Source organism: Sinocyclocheilus grahami, unplaced genomic scaffold (assembly GCF_001515645.1).
Source record: "Sinocyclocheilus grahami isolate Dianchi unplaced genomic scaffold, SAMN03320097.WGS_v1.1 scaffold1040.1, whole genome shotgun sequence".
Lineage (NCBI taxonomy): Eukaryota > Metazoa > Chordata > Actinopteri > Cypriniformes > Cyprinidae > Sinocyclocheilus > Sinocyclocheilus grahami.
Genome location: NW_015506219.1, coordinates 230,847 through 254,765, shown reverse-complemented (window position 1 = coordinate 254,765; position 23,919 = coordinate 230,847). Strand labels below are relative to the sequence as shown.

The 23,919-nt window shown below is 40.6% G+C and overlaps 2 protein-coding genes across 2 annotated transcripts in view; both read left to right on the top strand.

The window, feature by feature from the left end:
- LOC107566006 (THO complex subunit 2-like) overlaps window positions 1-23,919 on the top strand; it is a 98,855-nt gene that overhangs the window by 32,210 nt on the left and 42,726 nt on the right. The window contains exons 12-13 of the mRNA XM_016251354.1: window positions 8,510-8,649; window positions 11,614-11,731. Of these exons, the coding sequence (XP_016106840.1) occupies window positions 8,510-8,649; window positions 11,614-11,731 (258 nt within the window). The remainder of the gene's footprint in view (window positions 1-8,509; window positions 8,650-11,613; window positions 11,732-23,919) is intronic.
- Window positions 13,993-22,521, top strand: LOC107566004 (anaphase-promoting complex subunit 5-like). The gene is made up of 12 exons (XM_016251351.1): window positions 13,993-14,248; window positions 16,398-16,545; window positions 16,975-17,002; window positions 20,098-20,190; window positions 20,402-20,583; window positions 20,722-20,857; window positions 21,021-21,095; window positions 21,192-21,313; window positions 21,389-21,496; window positions 21,698-21,845; window positions 22,029-22,191; window positions 22,275-22,521. Exons 1-12 carry the CDS (start codon window positions 13,993-13,995, stop codon window positions 22,484-22,486), a joined length of 1,671 nt encoding a protein of 556 aa, XP_016106837.1. The 3' UTR covers window positions 22,487-22,521.

The window sequence follows — 23,919 nt, the reverse complement described above, 5'->3', positions numbered from 1 at the left end:
ATATTTCTGTTACATGTTAAACCGTACTTTTATTTTGACAGGTTGCCATGAAGCTACTGTGTGTATACAGTATGATGATGCTAGTTTTCTCAAATGAAACGGTAAAATTCTCGCGAAGTGACTCTCACAGCAGCTCTGGAGATTAAGTTTTTGTGTTCATGCCGTCATATAGTGAGACTCAGAGGCCGAAAATCACTGCGAGCGTCACGCGTGCTTCAGTATTTGTGTGGTAAACAAAACCGCGTTTCCGCCATTCATACATACAGAGGCAAGCAGAACATGCAGGATTCACATTTAAACCGTCTTTTTGCATTTTAATATTCACAGACACTAGTTCATATCGAGATTCAAATTAAGTGACAGACTTAGTTTAGATTTATTCGTCCAAAATTGACGAATTCCGTGGCATTCCACGCTATAGAGTAAAGTACATTTTTATGAATGGACTCCATGATCCCGTCTGCGTTTTCGCAGAAACCATATGGACCTAGAAATGTAACCACACTTCAGAACATTTCGGCTTGCCCTGTGTGTTGTTTGAGTTGCAGGGGTGACCTCATGTCACAGTGTCTCTCTGTAGCGTATGCGCCCAGATGCGTTCTCAGGTACCGAAATTTGGCACCGATTGATTTAACGTGAATCAGTACTCGGTAGTATCGACGCAATTCGGTCGGTACACTTAAAAGTACAGAGTTCGGTACCCAACTCTAGTCATGCCGCGGTTCTTGCAAAATTCCAGTATTCACAACACTGGGAGGTTAGCCATGTTAACAAGTAGTCGACAATGAGTTTGTCATTGGATATTTGATATTTAAACCATTTTAACCATTAGGCCACGACTTCCCCATATTTTATTCATGCGCTTACACAACAGGTTTTGAATTGTTAGCATATCACTTATTAATCGCTTATGAATGTTTTGTAAATGATTAGTTCATCATTAACTAATCACTTCTAAATGACTTCCAACTGAACGTTATTATAAAGTGTTACCAGCAGCTCTGTTTTTGCATGGTGCATGGCCCTTTAAATGCTAATGAGCTCTGCTGACCCCGCCCTCTCTGCCATGGGGTGACGAGCCGTTCTTTGAGACTGTAAACTTTAGCCGCTAACTTGCTAACTAGCACATTATTAGGAAAGGCGCTTTGCAAAGATTCATAAAGAACCTTATACTCACTTCTTCTGGAGGTGAAGCTGGATCATGAATGATTTGCGCAAACATAGATGCATTTAGGTAGATCGGGGGCGCATTCCCTTCAGAAACAATGTAATCCACGGCGTCTTCAGCGGCTCAGATGTCAAGAATAAATGACAACTGCTATGTTCATTATTACATCCAACAATAAAGCGCCTCAGTCGCTTAGGAGTCATTCTTGTCTACACCTGCTCCGGCAGCGAAACAATGGCGGACTGTTCGTGGGAGTCGTGGGAGGGGCCTGGGTCTGTGTGACATCACACCGCCAAGAATCTGTGAACGGCTTGATCTGAGAAAGGGCTTATGATTTATGGGGATTTAAAAAAAAAAAAAGCACTATGTGTATTTTTGTCATTATTGGGGGATGTGTACACACTGCCGACACACATTTATGTTCAAACAACATTTAAAAGTGAATTTTGCATCCGATGACCACTTTAAAAATGATTAAAACTGAACACCTCAGATCTGAGATCAGTTAAAACACACTCATGCGGTCAACCATTGCGATTTTGAAATGTTTCAGAAACCTGAAGTTCAAAGCAGTATGACCAAACAAAGCCTTGTTTGCTGAAATCACGTGACTTGGCAAGTTTGCGCCGAACCACTGATTCGAAACAAAAGATTCATAAAGGTCTCAAAGCTTCATGCACTGCCATTGATAATACATGTATTAATGACTTCTGTAGAGATATTGATTTTCCTTAGTTATTTGAAAACATTCGTTTGACGAGGATATTATATTTTTGCTCTTTTAGCACCAACACACTTTTTTGTGACCATGATTATTGGCGTATGCCAGCCAAATATTGTCTGTGGTAGTAAGTATAGCCAATTTACAGGCCCGTTTTAGTCAGTGGTTGAGTGTAAGTGTTATTAATTGTCTCCTTTGTGCCACTTCTTCTGGTTTTTCCCCCAGGCGACTGACTAAGGAGAACGTGAAGCCCTCAGGAAGGCAGATCGGAAAGTTAAGCCACAGTAACCCCACCATTCTCTTTGATTATGTGAGTATTTTATTGCTTGTGACGGCCATAATGGTCCGCTAGACTAATGACGTGCTTTTACAGGGTTGCTTTATAATCTGCAGTGTGCCATCAATTTTCATTGCACCTGAGATGAAAAAGCACATATAAAAGCTCAGACCAGTGGCCTAATGCCCAGCATCAGAATGACAGCATGAACACGAGGCTGTGTTAGTCAGCGGGCTAACGGTAATTGCATTCATCTCCATCGAATGTAAGAAATTCATGACTTGGCCGACCGCGGCTGATAGATCTTCACGTGTGCCAGAAAGTTTTCATCAGGATGCTTCTTTCTGAAGAAGTGGTGCGGAGTCTTGTTCTGCTGTCACCGTTCATGCTGCGCACGTCTTCAGCGATGAGAGACTCCGCGAGTTTTGCCGAGAAAAGAAAAGACTTGGAAGTGGCTGGTGTTGGCAAGGCTTTGAATTCATTAGCATTTCTGAAAAATTCAGAAGATTCAGTGGTGAAATAAAAGACTGAGATGAGCTCTGATGAAGGCTGTGTTATTCAGTCGCTTGCAGAGGACTGCACTTTTCTTATGCCTTTCCTCATTAGAGAGAGAGAGAGAGAGAGAGAGAGAGAGAGAGAGACCACTGACTGATGCTGCTCCCTCTGAACTGACAAACACTCGCCACAGTACAACATCAAATCAAAATTGATTCTGTTTGCTAGAATGAATGTCCCTGGTCTAATTGAGCAATGTGTTATTCTACCTGACCAGGGAAATATAATTAGTGGAGCGATTGTCTGATATTGACCAATATTGATTGCAGCAGCGATCATGTGTTTTTGTAGGCTGGTTCCCTCGACAAAAAAAAAAAGCTATAGAATTTTTCTGTTGGCTTTTGAATTATTGCAAAAAAATAAGCTCTGTGGCCAAAAAAGGTTTGTGACTCTTACATTTTGTGTTCATGATCATTTTGATTAGGGCTGAACGATTTTGGAAAATAATCTAACTGCGATTTTTTTTTTACCAATATTGCGATTGCGATTTAATATGCAATTATTTTTTAAAGCTCTTTATGTTCTGTATTATTCAACAAAAACAAGCTATATATATATATATAGAGCTAGATATATCATTGTATAAGTATGACCAACACACTATTAGATAGATTAAACATAAATGTTCTTTTCTGTAGGCCAGGCCTATATGTTACGATGAAATTAGGTGATGCATGAATTGATATGAATGACATTTTTATTTAACATCTACAATCACAGCATATTGACTGATTTGTTGAACTTCCAACCTTGTAAGCATGTAATAATTATGACACCACACTACTTTAGGTCATTCAAAGTCACTGTAATAAACATATGTAAACATGTGCACTGCACTAAACTGTCTGTTAACTTTAGACCAGTGCTTCTCAAACTTTTTTGGTCACGCCCCCCTTTAAACCTATAAACCTATATACAGTATATAATTTAAAAAACTTACAGGGGAAAAAAACCCTGCATCACTTGAAACATTGAAAAATAGCATAGAGAGGATAACTGTTATTATTATTATTCTATCTCTGTTATTACTACACCGGATGCGAGCGGCATTTTTCTGAAAATCAAATGAAGGCATTAAACATTTATTTTAAATCAAATGAAAATTAAATCCTTTTATTTATTGGCAAACAAACTGAAGTTTACTGTTGAAATTAATACATGGAAGAAAAAAAAACACTTTTATAACATTTTTTAATAGGCTAATAATTGTATTTCTTTCTACAAGTAAGTGATTAATCTGGTTGTAATATTTATTTTTATCATTTAATTGTTTTATTCAAATTTGATCGAAAATGGAATATCTAAAATGTACATTATACTGTACAAAAGTAATACAAGAGTAGGCCTAATATATTTCTGTTACATGTTAAACCGTACTTTTATTTTGACAGGTTGCCATGAAGCTACTGTGTGTATACAGTATGATGATGCTAGTTTTCTCAAATGAAACGGTAAAATTCTCGCGAAGTGACTCTCACAGCAGCTCTGGAGATTAAGTTTTTGTGTTCATGCCGTCATATAGTGAGACTCAGAGGCCGAAAATCACTGCGAGCGTCACGCGTGCTTCAGTATTTGTGTGGTAAACAAAACCGCGTTTCCGCCATTCATACATACAGAGGCAAGCAGAACATGCAGGATTCACATTTAAACCGTCTTTTTGCATTTTAATATTCACAGACACTAGTTCATATCGAGATTCAAATTAAGTGACAGACTTAGTTTAGATTTATTCGTCCAAAATTGACGAATTCCGTGGCATTCCACGCTATAGAGTAAAGTACATTTTTATGAATGGACTCCATGATCCCGTCTGCGTTTTCGCAGAAACCATATGGACCTAGAAATGTAACCACACTTCAGAACATTTCGGCTTGCCCTGTGTGTTGTTTGAGTTGCAGGGGTGACCTCATGTCACAGTGTCTCTCTGTAGCGTATGCGCCCAGATGCGTTCTCAGGTACCGAAATTTGGCACCGATTGATTTAACGTGAATCAGTACTCGGTAGTATCGACGCAATTCGGTCGGTACACTTAAAAGTACAGAGTTCGGTACCCAACTCTAGTCATGCCGCGGTTCTTGCGAAATTCCAGTATTCACAACACTGGGAGGTTAGCCATGTTAACAAGTAGTCGACAATGAGTTTGTCATTGGATATTTGATATTTAAACCATTTTAACCATTAGGCCACGACTTCCCCATATTTTATTCATGCGCTTACACAACAGGTTTTGAATTGTTAGCATATCACTTATTAATCGCTTATGAATGTTTTGTAAATGATTAGTTCATCATTAACTAATCACTTCTAAATGACTTCCAACTGAACGTTATTATAAAGTGTTACCAGCAGCTCTGTTTTTGCATGGTGCATGGCCCTTTAAATGCTAATGAGCTCTGCTGACCCCGCCCTCTCTGCCATGGGGTGACGAGCCGTTCTTTGAGACTGTAAACTTTAGCCGCTAACTTGCTAACTAGCACATTATTAGGAAAGGCGCTTTGCAAAGATTCATAAAGAACCTTATACTCACTTCTTCTGGAGGTGAAGCTGGATCACGAATGATTTGCGCAAACATAGATGCATTTAGGTAGATCGGGGGCGCATTCCCTTCAGAAACAATGTAATCCACGGCGTCTTCAGCGGCTCAGATGTCAAGAATAAATGACAACTGCTATGTTCATTATTACATCCAACAATAAAGCGCCTCAGTCGCTTAGGAGTCATTCTTGTCTACACCTGCTCCGGCAGCGAAACAATGGCGGACTGTTCGTGGGAGTCGTGGGAGGGGCCTGGGTCTGTGTGACATCACACCGCCAAGAATCTGTGAACGGCTTGATCTGAGAAAGGGCTTATGATTTATGGGGATTTAAAAAAAAAAAAAGCACTATGTGGATTTTTGTCATTATTGGGGGATGTGTACACACTGCCGACACACATTTATGTTCAAACAACATTTAAAAGTGAATTTTGCATCCGATGACCACTTTAAAAATGATTAAAACTGAACACCTCAGATCTGAGATCAGTTAAAACACACTCATGCGGTCAACCATTGCGATTTTGAAATGTTTCAGAAACCTGAAGTTCAAAGCAGTATGACCAAACAAAGCCTTGTTTGCTGAAATCACGTGACTTGGCAAGTTTGCGCCGAACCACTGATTCGAAACAAAAGATTCATAAAGGTCTCAAAGCTTCATGCACTGCCATTGATAATACATGTATTAATGACTTCTGTAGAGATATTGATTTTCCTTAGTTATTTGAAAACATTTGTTTGACGAGGATATTATATTTTTGCTCTTTTAGCACCAACACACTTTTTTGTGACCATGGTTATTGGCGTATGCCAGCCAAATATTGTCTGTGGTAGTAAGTATAGCCAATTTACAGGCCCGTTTTAGTCAGTGGTTGAGTGTAAGTGTTATTAATTGTCTCCTTTGTGCCACTTCTTCTGGTTTTTCCCCCAGGCGACTGACTAAGGAGAACGTGAAGCCCTCAGGAAGGCAGATCGGAAAGTTAAGCCACAGTAACCCCACCATTCTCTTTGATTATGTGAGTATTTTATTGCTTGTGACGGCCATAATGGTCCGCTAGACTAATGACGTGCTTTTACAGGGTTGCTTTATAATCTGCAGTGTGCCATCAATTTTCATTGCACCTGAGATGAAAAAGCACATATAAAAGCTCAGACCAGTGGCCTAATGCCCAGCATCAGAATGACAGCATGAACACGAGGCTGTGTTAGTCAGCGGGCTAACGGTAATTGCATTCATCTCCATCGAATGTAAGAAATTCATGACTTGGCCGACCGCGGCTGATAGATCTTCACGTGTGCCAGAAAGTTTTCATCAGGATGCTTCTTTCTGAAGAAGTGGTGCGGAGTCTTGTTCTGCTGTCACCGTTCATGCTGCGCACGTCTTCAGCGATGAGAGACTCCGCGAGTTTTGCCGAGAAAAGAAAAGACTTGGAAGTGGCTGATGTTGGCAAGGCTTTGAATTCATTAGCATTTCTGAAAAATTCAGAAGATTCAGTGGTGAAATAAAAGACTGAGATGAGCTCTGATGAAGGCTGTGTTATTCAGTCGCTTGCAGAGGACTGCACTTTTCTTATGCCTTTCCTCATTAGAGAGAGAGAGAGAGAGAGAGAGAGAGAGAGAGAGACCACTGACTGATGCTGCTCCCTCTGAACTGACAAACACTCGCCACAGTACAACATCAAATCAAAATTGATTCTGTTTGCTAGAATGAATGTCCCTGGTCTAATTGAGCAATGTGTTATTCTACCTGACCAGGGAAATATAATTAGTGGAGCGATTGTCTGATATTGACCAATATTGATTGCAGCAGCGATCATGTGTTTTTGTAGGCTGGTTCCCTCGAAAAAGCTATAAAGCTATAGAATTTTTCTGTTGGCTTTTGAATTATTGCAAAAAAATAAGCTCTGTGGCCAAAAAAGGTTTTACATTTTGTGATTAGGGCTGAACGATTTTGGAAAATAATCTAACTGCGATTTTTTTTTTACCAATATTGCGATTGCGATTTAATATGCAATTATTTTTTAAAGCTCTTTATGTTCTGTATTATTCAACAAAAACAAGCTATATATATATATATAGAGCTAGATATATCATTGTATAGTATGACCAACACAATATTAGATATATTAAACACAAATGTTATTTTCTGTAGGCCAGGCCTATATGTTACGATGAAATTAGGTGATGCATGAATTGATATGAATGACATTTTTATTTAACATCTACAATCACAGCATATTGACTGATTTGTTGAACTTCCAACCTTGTAAGCATGTAATAATTATGACACCACACTACTTTAGGTCATTCAAAGTCACTGTAATAAACATATGTAAACATGTGCACTGCACTAAACTGTCTGTTAACTTTAGACCAGTGCTTCTCAAACTTTTTTGGTCACGCCCCCCTTTAAACCTATAAACCTATATACAGTATATAATTTAAAAAACTTACAGGGGAAAAAAACCCTGCATCACTTGAAACATTGAAAAATAGCATAGAGAGGATAACTGTTATTATTATTATTCTATCTCTGTTATTACTACACCGGATGCGAGCGGCAAAACAGCATATTGACTGATTTGTTGAACTTCCAACCTTGTAAGCATGTAATAATTATGACACCACACTACTTTAGGTCATTCAAAGTCACTGTAATAAACATATGTAAACATGTGCACTGCACTAAACTGTCTGTTAACTTTAGACCAGTGCTTCTCAAACTTTTTTGGTCACGCCCCCCTTTAAACCTATAAACCTATATACAGTATATAATTTAAAAAACTTACAGGGGAAAAAAACCCTGCATCACTTGAAACATTGAAAAATAGCATAGAGAGGATAACTGTTATTATTATTATTCTATCTCTGTTATTACTACACCGGATGCGAGCGGCAAAATACAGTATAAATATTATAATCAGTGACACTGTCTACACTAGATGTGGCGTGGCATGACCGTAGACTGTATAGGGCACGACACGACAAAACCGATGCCGTGTTCTATTTATGACGTACTCTTTATCGCGTCCAGTGTAGAGCTGTTGCGGCGCGGGGCGACAACTGTAGCGTCCGGTATAGACCCGGTGGGTGAAGCCGAGAGCAAGATATGTCTCGTCATATTTTCTGCATTTAGCTTTTGAAGTCATTTGTTGAAATGGTTTGACCCTGCTGCTAGAGTGTGTCCGGAAAGCAATTTGGAGCACAAATGCGTGACATCCTTGACTTGCCCTGGTACGAATTCTAATGCTCATTCTTATGAAAATATTTTGCTTTTGTCATCACGTCCTTTCCCTAGGTCTCGCTAGTCTTTGTGGAGCGGTTTTCAGGAAATATCCCATCGAGTTAGCTGGTCTTCTGCAGTATGTGACCAACCAGCTGAAAGCTGGAAAGAGGTATGCTCACATGTTTGCTGAGAACTTGCACAATTGGTGGCTGACTAAATACTTTTTTGCCCCACTGTATATAACAAAGGCAATACTTAAAAAAAAAAAAATAAATAAATAAAATGTAAATATCCATGTGGGGAAAAGAAAAGTTAAATTTAATTTGATTAAAACTGAAACATTTTACATATGACTGCAACTATATATTTCATATATATATTTTTTAAGAGTAACGGTAAAAATTATAATTTTTTGAGTCACAGTGGTAAAGCTATGTATACAACAAGTGAATTGGAGATGTTTTTTTTTTTTTTTACCATTCACATTAAGGTTTTTGAAATAGGTGTTTGTAAACAGCCCCCCCCCCCCAAAAAAAATTGCTCAGCCTGTACAAGAAAAAAAAAGTTTTCAGCTTTTTAATTTCTTAAAAACATTTTATGCAGATGCACTTCCTCACACAATCACTCCAATCAGAATAAATATTTATTTTCAAATAGTGCCGTTCAAGTCATATGGTTAAAATCCTGTATTTTTTCATACCTCCTTAAATATTGTATACAAAACCCCAAAGTGTTGCAATGTAATGTTTTTCCCCATGAATTACGCACCCCTACTCCCCATTCTCCTGGCTATTTGTCTAGTAACTTGGTGTTGCAATATACTCATGCAGACCTATCTTTATTTGAAAGATTGTTAACAAAAAACCTTGCAAAGCATGCTTTTGCCAATTAATTTGAATCTAGTAATTTCAGTAGAGTATAATAGTGTAAATTATGTCGAGTATGGCCAGTGCTCTAACAGAAAAGTGACATTTCCAAACCCAAATTAGTTTGTAAATAATTTGTTTTATGCTGCTGTTATTTAAAACACATGTATCCTTAAAGTACAGGAAGGCATTCAAGACTTAGGTTTTTTTTTAAGGACTTTTACAGTGTTTTGATTAGGGCTGAACGATTTTGGAAAATAATCTAATTGCGATTTTTTTTTAAATAATATTGCGATTGCAATTTAATACGCAATTATTTTTTTTAAAGCTCTTTATGTTCTGTATTATTCAACAAAGACAAGCTATAAGTCATTGTATAGTATGACCAGCACAATATTAGATATATTAAACATAAATGTTATTTTCTGTAGGCCAGGCCTATATGTTACGATGAAATTAGGTGTTGCATGAATTGATATGAATTTATTTAACAACTACAATCGCAGTATATTGACTGATTTGTTGAACTTCCAACCTTGTAAGCATGTAATAATTATGAAAACACAAAGCACTGACAAATAAGCCTGGTGTAAACATTAATATGAAAGTCTGTAACAAATCACACAAACTAAAGTAGATTGCAGAAATATAAAAACGATATTGATATAAAAAAATCAATAAGTTTGCTATGACAGCAAAATGTCACAATTCTCAATACCACAGCAAGAGTACTAGGGTAACTAATATTAATAAAAAGTCCTCTAAATTATTTAAAATAATTGAACTGTCAGTAATAAAAAAGCAAAGTACAAATACAATCGAATAAAAATATATAAATGAAACAAACTGTGCTGTGACTGCATAGTCTTCACTATAAGAATTAAACTGTCTTTGTTTCTTAAAGCAAAAACAAAAAAAGTCCTTCAGTCAAGAGCAGTGAGTGGTTTAGTCTTTGTGCTTAATATTAATCAAACAAGAAATGACAAAGTCACAGCAGGAATATAGCCCGAGAGCAAGATATGCCTCATCATATTTTCTGCATTTAGCTTTTGAATGACCAGCAGCTGCCTGGGTCTGTGCGACTTCATCGATGGCTTTTCTCTTCACTTTCACAAACTGATCCATCTCCCATTATGAGAGAGCTATAAGAGCGCGGACGTCTCCTTATGCTTTCTCTCGCCGTATTTTGATGACACACACCGATCAATCTTCAAGTCGAACACACCTCTTTACTCTCGCGTGTCACGTGACCGAGTCTAATCGCAGCCTCTGCGATTGAAAAATCTAATTGTTTCATATCGCGATATTATCGCAAATGCAATTAATCGTTCAGCCCTAGTTTTAAACATTAATTCAGTATTTAACCCCTTCATTCCAAGGGTTCATTACCCTGGACAGATTCATTTTTGATTTTCTTAATGAATGGCGAGTATACTGAAAGTTAGGACTAAGTGAGCGATTAGCATTTTTTTACAGCAGTGTTGAAATGTGCTGTGTTTGCAACACTGGTTCACTTTAGTCCACATGCCCAATCTATTTAATATACAGCAATTAACAATTAAAGTGATGCATTTCTCTGGACTGTAGAGGTTAATCCCAGTGCTTGTCTGAGAGAGTGGTATATTTTTCTACACAGCTTTATTTGAGGCTGTTCTGCATATGTGTTAATAAGGTGTGGGATATCCTTCAACACTCCAGAGAGACGTGTGTAGGCAGGCAGTTAAAGCCCTCACTGACAGACTGAGAATCGACTAGCACTTACTCTGAGATCTGGATTGAGCTTCATACATGTACAGGTTTACAGGTTGGATGCATGATAATGGATAATTAGTTTGACTGACAATGATGTTTCCAGTGGGGGGTTGATTTCTCATTAAGTAGATGATCTTTCTCTGAAGTCAAAAATAATCAAACCGGGAAGTTAAATTAAAATGTGCTGGTGCAGGTAAGTTGTTCTTGGTTGAAATTAGCATAGCAAAGTAGTCTCAATTTTGGTGGCTTCTGACCCGAAAATGGGTTGCAGATCTGAAAAGGCTATTGTCGTTTATCACGGACCAAAATATACACTGAAATTGAAAATGAGGATCCAATACATTCACACTAGAGCTGGATGCACCAGTCCATATTTGAGGACGTTCTCTAACATAAAGGAATCACAGCTCTATTTAATTTCCTTTATCCAGTGTCATTGAGCGTGCAGAACTCCCGAAGAGCAGCTTTGGTTTTATTGAGGTCTTTAATCATTCATGTGTTTTATGTTGTGCCAGTTTTGACCTGCTGATTCTGAAGGAAGTGGTGCAGAAGATGGCAGGGATTGAGATCACGGATGAAATGACTGTGGAGCAGCTGGAGGCCATGACAGGTGGAGAGCAGCTCAAAGCGGAGGTACGCCACATCTTTGAAACGGTCATCGTTTAGCAAACTAATAAAAAAATCATTTACACGCTTGAGCCATGTTTGGGAATGCGTGGATGTCATTGCAATGGATTAGGGCTGCAGTAGTGTTTCAGATGTCGAATGCTGGAAGTGTGCTTGTGCTGCTATTTAAAATGTATTTTTAATATGCCACCTGGTTTGATATTTTATCCAAGGTAGGGCTGCTTGATTATGTCAAAAATCTTAATCATGATTATTTTGGTCAGTATTGTAATCATGATTATTCAACACGATTATGAGTGGGCCATATGACCAAAACTTTATACGAGTGATTTATTTAAAGAAGTGATATATCAAATATATATTTTCTGTAAATAAGGTTGCTATGACAGCAAAATGTCACAATTCTCAATACCACAGCAAGAGTACTAGAGTAACTAATATTAGTAAAATACCCTCTAAAATAATTGAACTGTCAGAAATAAAAAAGCAAAGTAAAAATACAATCGAATAAAAAAATACAAATGAAACAAACTGTGCTGTGACTGCATAGTCTTCACTATAAGAATTAAACTTTCTTTGTTTCTTATTAAAGCAACAAATGTCCTTCAGTCAAGAGCAGTGAGTGATTTAGTCTTTGTCGTTTCTTGTTTGATTAATATTAAGCACAAAGTCGCAGCAGGAATATAGCCCACTGTCACTTTAAGAGCCGCCACACGGATCCAGTTTACTGTTACACATGTATTTTCTTTCTCAACTTTTACGTTCATTTATTACATAACCGACGAGGGTTTACGTGAATAATCACTAAGTGCCACATTTTGACACCTTTTTTGCATGCATTTGACCATTTAGGCTTGCACCTTGAGCTAAAACATAACACTAGTTACGCATGTAACTGTGGTTCTGTGAATTCCAGATGACCGCCAGAGGCAGTGTAAACACTATGGATTATCGCGGCGCCAGTTACATAGGTCGAGAGAATATACCAGCAAAGTCACGTCGTGACATATGCTGAGCCCTGGGGGGTTATAAGCCACCGTAGCTCAGCACTCTGCCTCGGTACGCCTTTATCGCGCATTCCGAGGGACCAAGACCTCTGTCGATCATCCGGAATTCACAGAACCACAGTTACATGCGTAACTAGCATTCTGTTTCATTCCTACTGACTGCCAGAGGCAGTGTAAACACTATGGATGACACATACCAACATAGTCATGAGGAATGCCACCCACCTGATGAAAATTAAGGCCGCTCCTGAAGAACTAACGGCATGATGAACAGCAACATTGACTTTATAAAACCGGGCAAACGTGCATGGAGAAGACCAGGTAGCGGCTGTGCCGATATCCGCCATGGAGACTCCTCTTAAAACAGCCCATGAAGATGAGATAGCCCTAGCGGAATGGCAGGTTAGTCTCCAGGGCAGTGGCCTCTCTGCTGCCTTGTAAGCCAGTGTAATTGTCTCCACTCTCCAGTTTGACAATCTCTGCTTCGACACTGGAACACCTTTCTTCACACCACCATAGCAGACAAATAACTGGTCTGACTGTCGAAATTGAGCTGTAGAGCTCACATAGCACTTCAAGGCACGCACAGGACACAAAAGTTGGGCGCTTGAATCAGACCCTGAAGAAGTCTGAAAAGCGGCCAGTTCAATGTGCTGGTTTATGAACTGAGGAATAAAGACTTTTGGAAGAAATGACGGATTGGGTCGTAGAAACACCCCGCAATCATCCGGCAACCAATGCAAGCACAGTTCGTTAACAGACAGCGCGTGTGACTCACTGACTCATTTCGCATACGCGATAGCCTACAAAAAAAGCAGTCTTTAAGGACATCCATTTAATGTCAGTGCTTTGCAAGGGCTCAAACTGGGATGAGCAAAGGAACATAAGCACAAGTGGCAAATCCCACACAGGGAAGTGAGGAGTCCAAGCAGGGTTCAGACGTTGTGCACCCTTCAGAAAACTGCAGACAAGACTGTGAGATCCAAGAGAAGATCCACCAACTGGAGCATGATATGCAGCAATCGCAGCGACGTACACTTTCAACGTGGAAGCTGCCTTGCCCTCCTCCAGTAAATGTTGAAGAAAGTTTAAAATGCTCGGTATGTCACATGTTGCAGGATCAGGCCCCCGCTCCCCCACCCCATGCAGAAAAAAAGCTTCCAACGGGAAGCATAAATCTGTCGTGTGGAAGAAGCCCTGGCATTAGAGATGGTATGGATAACCGCAGGGTCAAAATGCTTCAGAGAAGGATTTAACCCAATGGTCAGACCCAAAGCTGCAGACGAGCTGGATCCGGATGCCAGACCCTTGCCTCAAAGCTTGGAGAGGAGGTCCTTCCTGAGGGGAAGTTTCCACGGATTGCCTGTCAGAAGTCTCAGCAACAAAGGAAACCATGGTCTCGCTGGCCAACATGGTGCCACGAGTAGCACCAAGCGTCTGCTGTCTGGTTGCACACTCCTGGGATATGAGTTGCCCTCAGTGAAGCGAGTTGCGGCTGACACCATGTCAGGATCTTGTGAGTAAGCTGTAGAGACCTGCGAGATTTTGTGCCGCCCTGGTGGTTCAGATGGAACACTGTTGAGATATTGTCAGACCGAACGAGAATATGGCGGACTGCCAGGACTGGCATGAAATACTTTAGAGCCAAGAACATGGCACGTAGTTCCAGCAGATTGATATGTTCTGTGGCCTGGGTCGGTGTCCAGCGCCCGTAAATACCTCTCTGATTCCACGTTGCCCCCCACCCTGTGAGGGATGCATCTGTCGTGACCAGTTCCTGACGAGAGGGAATAACACCCAGGGGCACTCCTGCCTTCAGAAACTCTACCTGTCCCCACCGCCTCAATGCACGGATGCAACGGTGAGAAATTACAACCAGCCGATGGCGATGTCTGGTGGGATCTAGCTGCAAACTGTTATTCCATAATTGTAGTGACATGTAGCAGACATTAGGTAGGAATTCAGGGTCATTCCTATGAACGTAGTGGTCTGTGTTGGAATCAGACAGCTCTTTTTCTCGTTCACAGTAAAACCCAACTTCCGGGGGGCACAAAGAAGACAGTCGTCCAAATAGGGCAGAATACACTTACCTCTTATCCAAAGAAGAGAAAGAGCTGCGCTCACATGCCTTGTGAAGACGCGAGGAGCAAAGGAAAGCCCGAAAAGTAGCTCTTTGAACTGGTACGTTTGATTCAGGAAACTGAAACGCAGAAACTTGCTGTGATGAACAGCAATTGGGACGTGAACGTATGAATCTTTCAGGTCGACACTTACAAATTAATCGTCTGCTGTCACAGACCGAAGAACGTTTTCGAGCATTCGAAAAGGAAGGACCTTCAGTAACAAATTCAGGTGCCTCAAATCGAGAATTGGGCAGAAACCACAGTCCTTCTTCAGGGAATGAGTATTTAGTATACGGAACAAGAATATAACCCGTCTCCCTGAATGAGGGGATGATCTTTGGTCCCACTTTATATTAAGTGGCCTTAACTACTATGTACTTACATTTAAATTAATCATTTGGTACAATGCACTTATTGTGTACATGTTTTTACATTTGTACTTATATTTTTAAAATAACTCCATGTAATTACTTTCTGTAACTACATTTATAATTACACTGTTGACCCATCCCTTACACCTTAACCCACCCTTAAACCTACCCGTACCACCAAATCTGTTTCTAACCTTACCCATATCCCACCTCAATGGCAACAAAAGTGTTTTGCAATACAATGTGAACACAATAAGTACATTGTACTCATTGTTTGATGTAAGTACATAGTAGTTAAGGCCACTTAATATAAAGTGGGACCTGAACTTTTTCTATTGCTCCCTTCTCTAACAGTGAACAAATTTCCTGAGAGAGAGCGCCATCGCACGAACTGCAACTCTGACGATTGTAGGAACAATTCTTGAAAATCTGGGAGTCCAGCGGTGAAACTGTAGAGTATATCCCCTGCTTAGAGTCATCAAAACCCAGGGTTCTGCTGTGTTGGTCCTCCAGTACTCCAGCTATTCTATAGAAAAACGATCGACCGCCGGCCTGAATGTCTCAAGCTTTATGTGTGTGACTTTTAGTGGTCGTGGGAAGGGCACTGACGGGGTCCCCCTGGCAACTGTCGATGAGGTGGCCGAAAAACTCTCGCATCCTCAGTAACACGAGACCTTTGAGGGGGCTGTGACTGAGTTGTAGCGTACCGGTCGGAAACGTTGCTCCGATGTGGCATAGTGATGATGGGTCCGAACTGCTGGCATCCTAAAGGTAGGGTTGCGCTACACCTGCGTCAGCTGACGAGTGGCCTCAGACAGCTTTACCCTCTTTTCCAACAGTTCCGGAACATTAGGACCAAAAAGATGCCCGGGAACAAATGGAAGATCTCTCAAGGTTTTCTTACAGTCCTCAGGTAGCCTTGCTTGGGCAAGCTACTCTTGGCGGCGGGCTGCCAGGAGCGTGGCTGTAAGACTACCCAGCTCGTGGGTCTCATGGTCTATTGCCAAGAGAGCAGTTTGCAGAAACTGTGAAATAGAGTGATCAACATTTGCTGGTTCCAACGTATTGGTGGCAGCAAGAAGTAACTGGCAGATTGTGTTTTTCGCACGTGTAATGTAGGCAACAGACTCGTATGCCTTTTTTAGTAGGGAATCCGTGCGACCACATTGAGCGCTGGGACATCACACATTCCCTCGTAGTGCCTCGTCAGGAGACACCACCAAAGCTGCAACAGGCTACTCTATCTCCGGAGCACGACTCACCCCGATGGAATCTGCTTCAGCCATAGATGCTAGCGCCGCTTGGGTGGACCAGAACCAGTGAGGGCATTTAAAAATTCAGTCACAAAATCTTTACATTGTGGCATGGCGAAAGTAGCCGCAGATGTGGCCTGTCTGAAAAAAAAACATTAGTTTGGGCAGACTGGACCGGTGACTTATCAAGTCCTAGACGAGCAATTGCCATTCGAAGTACAGCCAAAGTATCATCGGAAGAGGACTGGGCCTGTCCAGATGACTGAACTGACCCTCCACTAGACCCCTCTGCTGTTGGATAACCAGTGAAAACATCCTAAGGAGATGGTTGTGCAGCAACATCTACAGCATATCCGTGATCATGAAAAAAAGAATCTGAAGCACTCGTAGAAAGCACATCCATATCAGAATGATGTGAGAAACAAGGGGAATCGAGAGACTCTTCCCCAGTTCCCTGATTCTGAACATTCTCATCCTCCTGTGTCATCTTCACAGGTGTAGCAGATGTGACCGGCTGAAGCAAGTGAAGCAGGCATTTCAGCTCTGCCATCTCTGAAGAAAGCACAGAAACCGTCTTAGAAAGTGAATTTTCCTCAACATGCGAATGTTCATCTCTTCGCAATGTGGCCCTCTTCTTAGATGGAAGGGGAGCGCCGGCTCCCGCGGACGCCTTGCGCTTCCGAGTTCACAAAGGAGCTACATCCAACTGCCTGAGTTTCACCGTTGAATTAGCGTCTAACTCAGCAAGACGGAGCCGTCGTTCCGACATGGGTAAAAGGCTGCAGTGCAGACACGGGTCCGTGAGAGCCTCTCTCAGATGTTGGACACCCAAACGCGACAGGCAGATGTCATGACCGTCGTCCGGGAGAATATCATTAGGGCACAGCTTACAAGTCAGTGAAAAACCAGTGGCAATCGAGCTGTGAGCCATAGTTACTCGCTAATAACACCCTTGGGTAGCAACATAAGGTTTAAGTTAAGTGGGGTGATGGTAACAACGAAGACAGGTATGGAAAAAAAAAAAATATATATATATATACAACATAAGGTTTAAGTTAAGTGGGATGATGGTAACAACAAAGACAGGTATGGAAAAAAAATTAAAATATATCTATATATACACTATTCCCTCGGGTGAACCGACAGGTAATGCCAACAAGTATCTCATGAAAATATATCGAAAATGGCCGACGGATTGAACCGAAGGGTACAGAGTATAACATAAATTCGAGGAAAAACACTCAGCCACCGGATAGCATCGAGAGGCATAGAGTGTAACCGATGAAGCAATATAGACTCAAGTAGAAAATCAAACTCACCAAATCAAAACCTCACTGCTAAATATACTCCAAATCTGTTGGAGTGGCGTAGATGCGCACTGACACAGCTTGTGAGGACGATATATCGCTGCTCTAGTAAGCTGCACTTGACAGCGCGAATATATCACTCAACCTATCTCAACCAGGCGAAAGAGGCAGAGTGCTGAGCTACGGTGACTTATAACCCCCCCATCAGCATGCGTCACTACGTGACTTTGTTGTCATATTCTCTCAACCTATCTAGCTGGCTCTGCGATAATCCATAGTGTTTACACTACCTCTGGCGTTCAGTAGGAATGAAACAGAACTTTACACATCTGCGCATACACAGAAATTCTCCTGAGGAACGGCGCAAGCTCTCTTTAGCTCTTTTAAAAGCATAAATCTAATCAGATTTAATATATCAAAAACGTCCCATTTTGCAAAAGTCACGTTACATGATTTTACTGATTTGCACGTGAAATTGGGCTTGTATGGAGGAAAGAAAGTGCACTGCTGGAAATGAGGCATCGCTTTATCTTGATTTCATTAGGATAAAGATCATGTTCCATGAAGATATTTTGTAAATTTCCTACCGTAAATATATTAAAACTTAATTTTTGATTAGTATATGCATTGCTAAGAACTTAATTTGGACAACTTTAAAGACAATTTTCTTAATATTTAGATTTTTTTTGCACCCTCAAATTCCAGAATTTCAAATAGTTGCATCTCAGCCAAATATGCATGATGTATAAATCTCAATTTAAAAAAACTGACCTTTATGACTTGTTTTGTGGTCCATTTTTTCTTTTTGGAGCTCTAAATCAGCATATTAAAATGAGTTTTGAAGGTTTATATGAAACTGAAGACAGAGTAATGTTGTGATTATAAAAAGCTTAAGTTGTAAATTGTGGAATGTAAAGTCAGTAATAAACGATCTTATTATTTAACCTTGTTTTATTTTGTCTGGGATAATAATAGGGGGTCGCTAAAGAGTCTGGCACCCAGGGGCCTGGTAGGACCTTAATCCATTTTTGACTGTATTACCAAAACCTCCAAACATTTATTCAACTGCAATAACATATCTCGATATAACACAACACAACATATTTTCTTATAGTTGTGACATTTCTATTCTTTTCTCTGAATGTGGATTTCAGGCCTGAGAGGGGTCATGGGTGCAAGACAATTACAGTTGGAAAAGCACATTTCGGTCTATAACCACAGTCACACTGATTTAACCCTCTATAGTGTCAATTATCAGAATCACACAGAACTGAACTCTAACCCTGCGCATCACATTATTCTGTGCCCGGCTGTTGTATGGACAAGACTGCACGGGAGTCCCAAATGGAACCTTCCTGTTAACATTTGTTGACAAGACAGATGGGAAACAATTTGGAGATGGACAAAAGTGTCAATTCATCTCGAGGTTTAATGGTGCGGAAAATGATACTGCTGTGCTTGGGGAGGCTAAAAAGCTTTTGAAATTATGAATATGCAATGTTTGTTAGCATAGAAGGATAATTAATTTAAATAAATCTTATTTACTTCCAGAGCTGTTTATAATTTTTGCGTCGAAGTGTTCTCGATCTGTATTAATTACGCAAAATCTGTTCGGTTACCGTGCACAAGGGATTTGCCAAGCCAATCATCAATACTCAAATTATATGGTACATAACCAGAATTTACAACAAAGGACATATTAATAAAAACAAGTCTTTGAAGAAAAACTTCCTCAAGCAATAAGTAAATGGGTCAATGACACTCATTTGTCCTATATTTGTTCAAAAATACTTAATGCAGTTCATACATATACTTACTTGACTTGTATGATGAGCATTTATTTTCAATTAATTAAAATTATTAAATTATTAAAATGATTCTGAATATCAGTTGACATTTTTATGACAAGGTAAGGTTAGTTTGGGTTGTACAATGTCATATGGTGTCACTCATATTTCTGATAGATAGATAGATAGATAGATAGATAGATAGATAGATAGATAGATAGATAGATAGATAGATAGATAGATAGTCAACATATTAATATGAATGTTTAGGATGTGTACAAGTACACTGTAGCATGTATCTGTCACGGTTACCAGTTCTGTCACCTAATCTGAACTACATTTCCTATCATGCCTCCTGCTGCTCACCTGCTCATTGTCACCAATCATCCAGTCACAATCACCAGCTGTCTCTCATTCCACCTGCACTGGTTAAAAGGACTCACCACACACACACACACACACACACAGATTGTCCTATATTCAGAATTTTTTTTTTTTTGTATTTATTTATTTCCTAATTTTAGAGTTGGCTCTACACACTGGAACAATTGAAAGGATCTGATAGTGTGGTATTAACTGAAGATTCTGTGAAAATTGCAGCTCACTTTTGTCTCCCTGTAAGTAACTCTTTAAAATTGATTCGTTTTAAACCCTTTTTCAAGTTTTTGCATACAAAAGTATTTGTTTTGTTTCCTTAATTATATATGAATGTGAAAAAGAAGACAATAAGAAATGGTATCTGGCACATTAAACCAGTGCATATTAATCTCTTGCAAGGTCATTATACCGTGAAGTAAATAATTAACACCTCCCTGTTGTGTTTGGCAGTATTTGGCATCTCTAGGCATTCAGTCTCTGGTCAAGCAGGGAGCAAAACAGGGCATGCCGGCCAACAAGCTGCTGGACGCCCTGCGAGGAACCGACATCATGCACTGGAAGCAAAGCCTCTCTGAGCTGATAGAAATCAGTCTGGCACAAACCACCTCTATATGGAGGATGTATGGCAAAAGGTCAGAAAACACAGATTCTGGATACCATCAGTCTTTAAACAGACTGTAAGGTCATCCATTCTGCACTGATACTAGCGCCACTGTTAATTTTTTCAGGTTTGACGTAGTTTACGCTGAAATTATTTGTGTTCTCTGTAGCACTATGGCACGGCAGCAGGCTCAGCTCCTGTTAAATATGAACAGTCTGGAGCCGGTGAACTTTAGTGTGCAGCAGAACAACACTGAGGCCTTTGCTGTCGCTCTCTGCCATCTGGCTGAACTCCATGCTGAGCAGGTACCTGAACTCCTACACAACTACATGAACGCAAATAAAAGTACATAAACACAAATGGCTCTTGGTACATAAACTTGATTTAATGTATTGTGTGCAAAAATGTGTTGAATGCTGTATTTTAGAATGTTTTACAGTCTATTGTGTTTCTTTTCTCCATACACAGGGCCTTTATGCTGTTGTGAGTGACATCATGAAACACTTGAAGCAGCAGTTTCCTCCTCATACCCAACATGCCAAAGTAAGCCTGTCGAACAAAATACAGGCATGATCAAGCACTGATCAGCAGCAGCAGCTCCAATTAAGTATATGTTCTCTCTCTCTCTCTCTTTAATAGCTCTGGATGCTGTGTGATCTGAAAATTCAGTTTGAGAAGGCTATGAATGATGGGAAATACCACTTGGCTGAACCGCATGTCACAGCTATCTCTGCCTTAAACAGCACTGAGGGATTGTACAGGTAGATAACTGCAGATATATACTCTTTCAGTAGATAAACCTGGACAAGTGATTGCTAATGTGCTTGTCTGTTCAGGAAAGCGCAGCTGCTGAAAGCTCTCAATCAGACATCTGAAGCATCTAAGATTCTCCAGCAGCTGCAGCAGCAGTGTGAGAAGAGTAAGAACATAGAGATGACTATCAGGTGTGTGTTTGTGAAAACCCTGGGATCACATTAGATATGTGGGTTTCAAGATTCAACTCCGTTTGACTTTTCACTCCAATTATTGCTGGCCATATTTATAATTACAACAAAAAAAAATGCTGATATATTTGAAATCTTGTTGAACATGCACTTTTCTGTTCTCTTGTTTGTATGTAACTCTTCAGTTTGTTTGTGTGGCAGGGTGATGCTGGCCTCTGCAGAACTTCACTGGGACTCGTCTGGTTTTGCGACAGCTCTGCCGTTACTCTTGCAGGCTCTTTCTCTGTCACGCCAACACAACCTGCAGAGCTTGACCTCAGAGACGCTGTTACACCTGGCATTTACACAGGTACACCAACACGAGACTCCTGATAATGCAAATGCTCACAAAACAACTCCCAGATCATTGATTTCAGCTATAAATTCATTGAAGTGTTTTTAAGTACACCTGTGTGTTTGTTGTTTCTGGGAAGATGAAAAAAAAGAGTGTAATTGTCCGCTTGTGTCTGATATTGATCATCTCTCTTCATAGCTGATGTTGGGGATCCCTGAGCAGGCTCTTGTATTGGTGCAGGACGTGTTGGAGTCAGTTTTGGCTCATGGGTCTCTGATAGACAAGGGCAGAGCTCTGCTGCTGGCCGCTCGCTGTCAGATGGCTTTAGCAGGAGCTGCTGCACAGGAACACAGACTGACTGGTACTGAGTCATGTTTGTCATCCGTCTCACTGTATTCGCGTCATAATTCATATGTTTAAGTGTTGTATTTTCCTTTCCTACAGCACTGGAACAAGCTGTGCACACTTTGGATGAGGCAGTTGTGTATTTCTCTCAGCTTGACTGTAAAGAGCGTATGAGAGACATACACTACCTACAGGCACGCCTGCATCACACTCTCGGCAACATTGCTCAGCGTAACAAATGCTCCATGCTCTTCCGCCTACTGGATCAGGAGCTGCCGTCGTCCGGGATGACTGTGGTCAGTCATCTTTAGAAAACATGAACGACACCAAACACTGTTTCCTGTACCATGCGAATAATGGAAATAAATGTTTTTTGTATGTAAAAACTCATTTCTGACTATTTTATTATACATGTGGTATGAGGGAAGCTAATTTGCAACAAAAAAATGTTTGAGTGGATTTTAAATCCATCATCGAAAAAATATATTGTAGGTAAAACAGTTTTTACAAGTCTTTAACAAGTCTTTAAAACCAAAACAATAGTTCCTAAAGATAATTACTACTTTAAAACATAATTTAATTCTATAAAAAATGTTCATATGGGAGCTCTTTTAATGTGAAATGTATTTTACCTGCGAAGCTGAAGATACCTGCGAGATTTTGTGCTGCCCTGGTGGTTCAGATGGAACACTGTTGAGGTATTGTCGGACCGAACGAGAACATGGCGGCCTGCCAGGACTGGCATGAAATACTTTATAGCCAAGAACACGGCACGTAGTTCCAGCAGATTGATATGTTCTGTGGCCTGGGTCAGTGTCCAGCACCCGCAAATACCTCTCTGATTCCACGTTGCCCCCCACCCTGTGAGGGATGTGTCTGTCATGACCAGTCCCCGACGAGAGGGAACAACACCCAGGGGCAATCCTGCCTTCAGAAACTCTTCCTGTCCCCACCATCTCAACGCACGGATGCAACGGTGAGAAATTACAACCAGCCGATGGCGATGTCTGGTGGGATCTAGCCGCAAACTGTTGTTCCTTAACTGTAGTGGTCTGAGGTGGAATAAACCCAGGGGAATCACCACTGTGGCCGCCGTTAACATCCCTATTAGTCACAGGACCACCTCGTACTGCAAAGACACACCCTGGTGAAAGCGAGCCAAAAGTTGCAGAGTGTCACACATTCCAGCGATAGGGAGGCAGATATTAGGTGGGAATTCAGGGTCATTCCTATGAACGTAGTGGTCCGTGTTGGAATCAGACAGCTCTTTTTCTCGTTCACAGTAAAACCCAACTTCCGCACGTCTCAAAAGTAGTCTGGAGTCTGGCACAGCCTGCTGTTTCGTGGGGGCACAAAGAAGCCAGACGTCCAAATAGGGCAGAATATGCATACCTCTTATCCAAAGAGGAGACAGAGCTTCGCTCACACACCTTGTGAAGACGTGAGGAGCAAGGGAAAGCCCGAAAGGTAGCACTTTGAACTGGTACGCTTGATTCAGGAAACTGAAACGCAGAAACTTTCTGTGATGAACAGCAATTGGGACGTGAAAGTATGCATCTTTCAGGTCGACACTTACAAATCAATCGTCTGCTGTCACAGACCGAAGAACGTCGGCTGCGCGCAGCATTCGAAAAGGAAGGACCATCAGGAACAGATTCAGGTGCGTCAAATCGAGAATTGGGCAGAAACCACCGTTCTTCTTCTGAACAAGAAAATATGTCGAATAGAACCCGTCTCCCTGAAC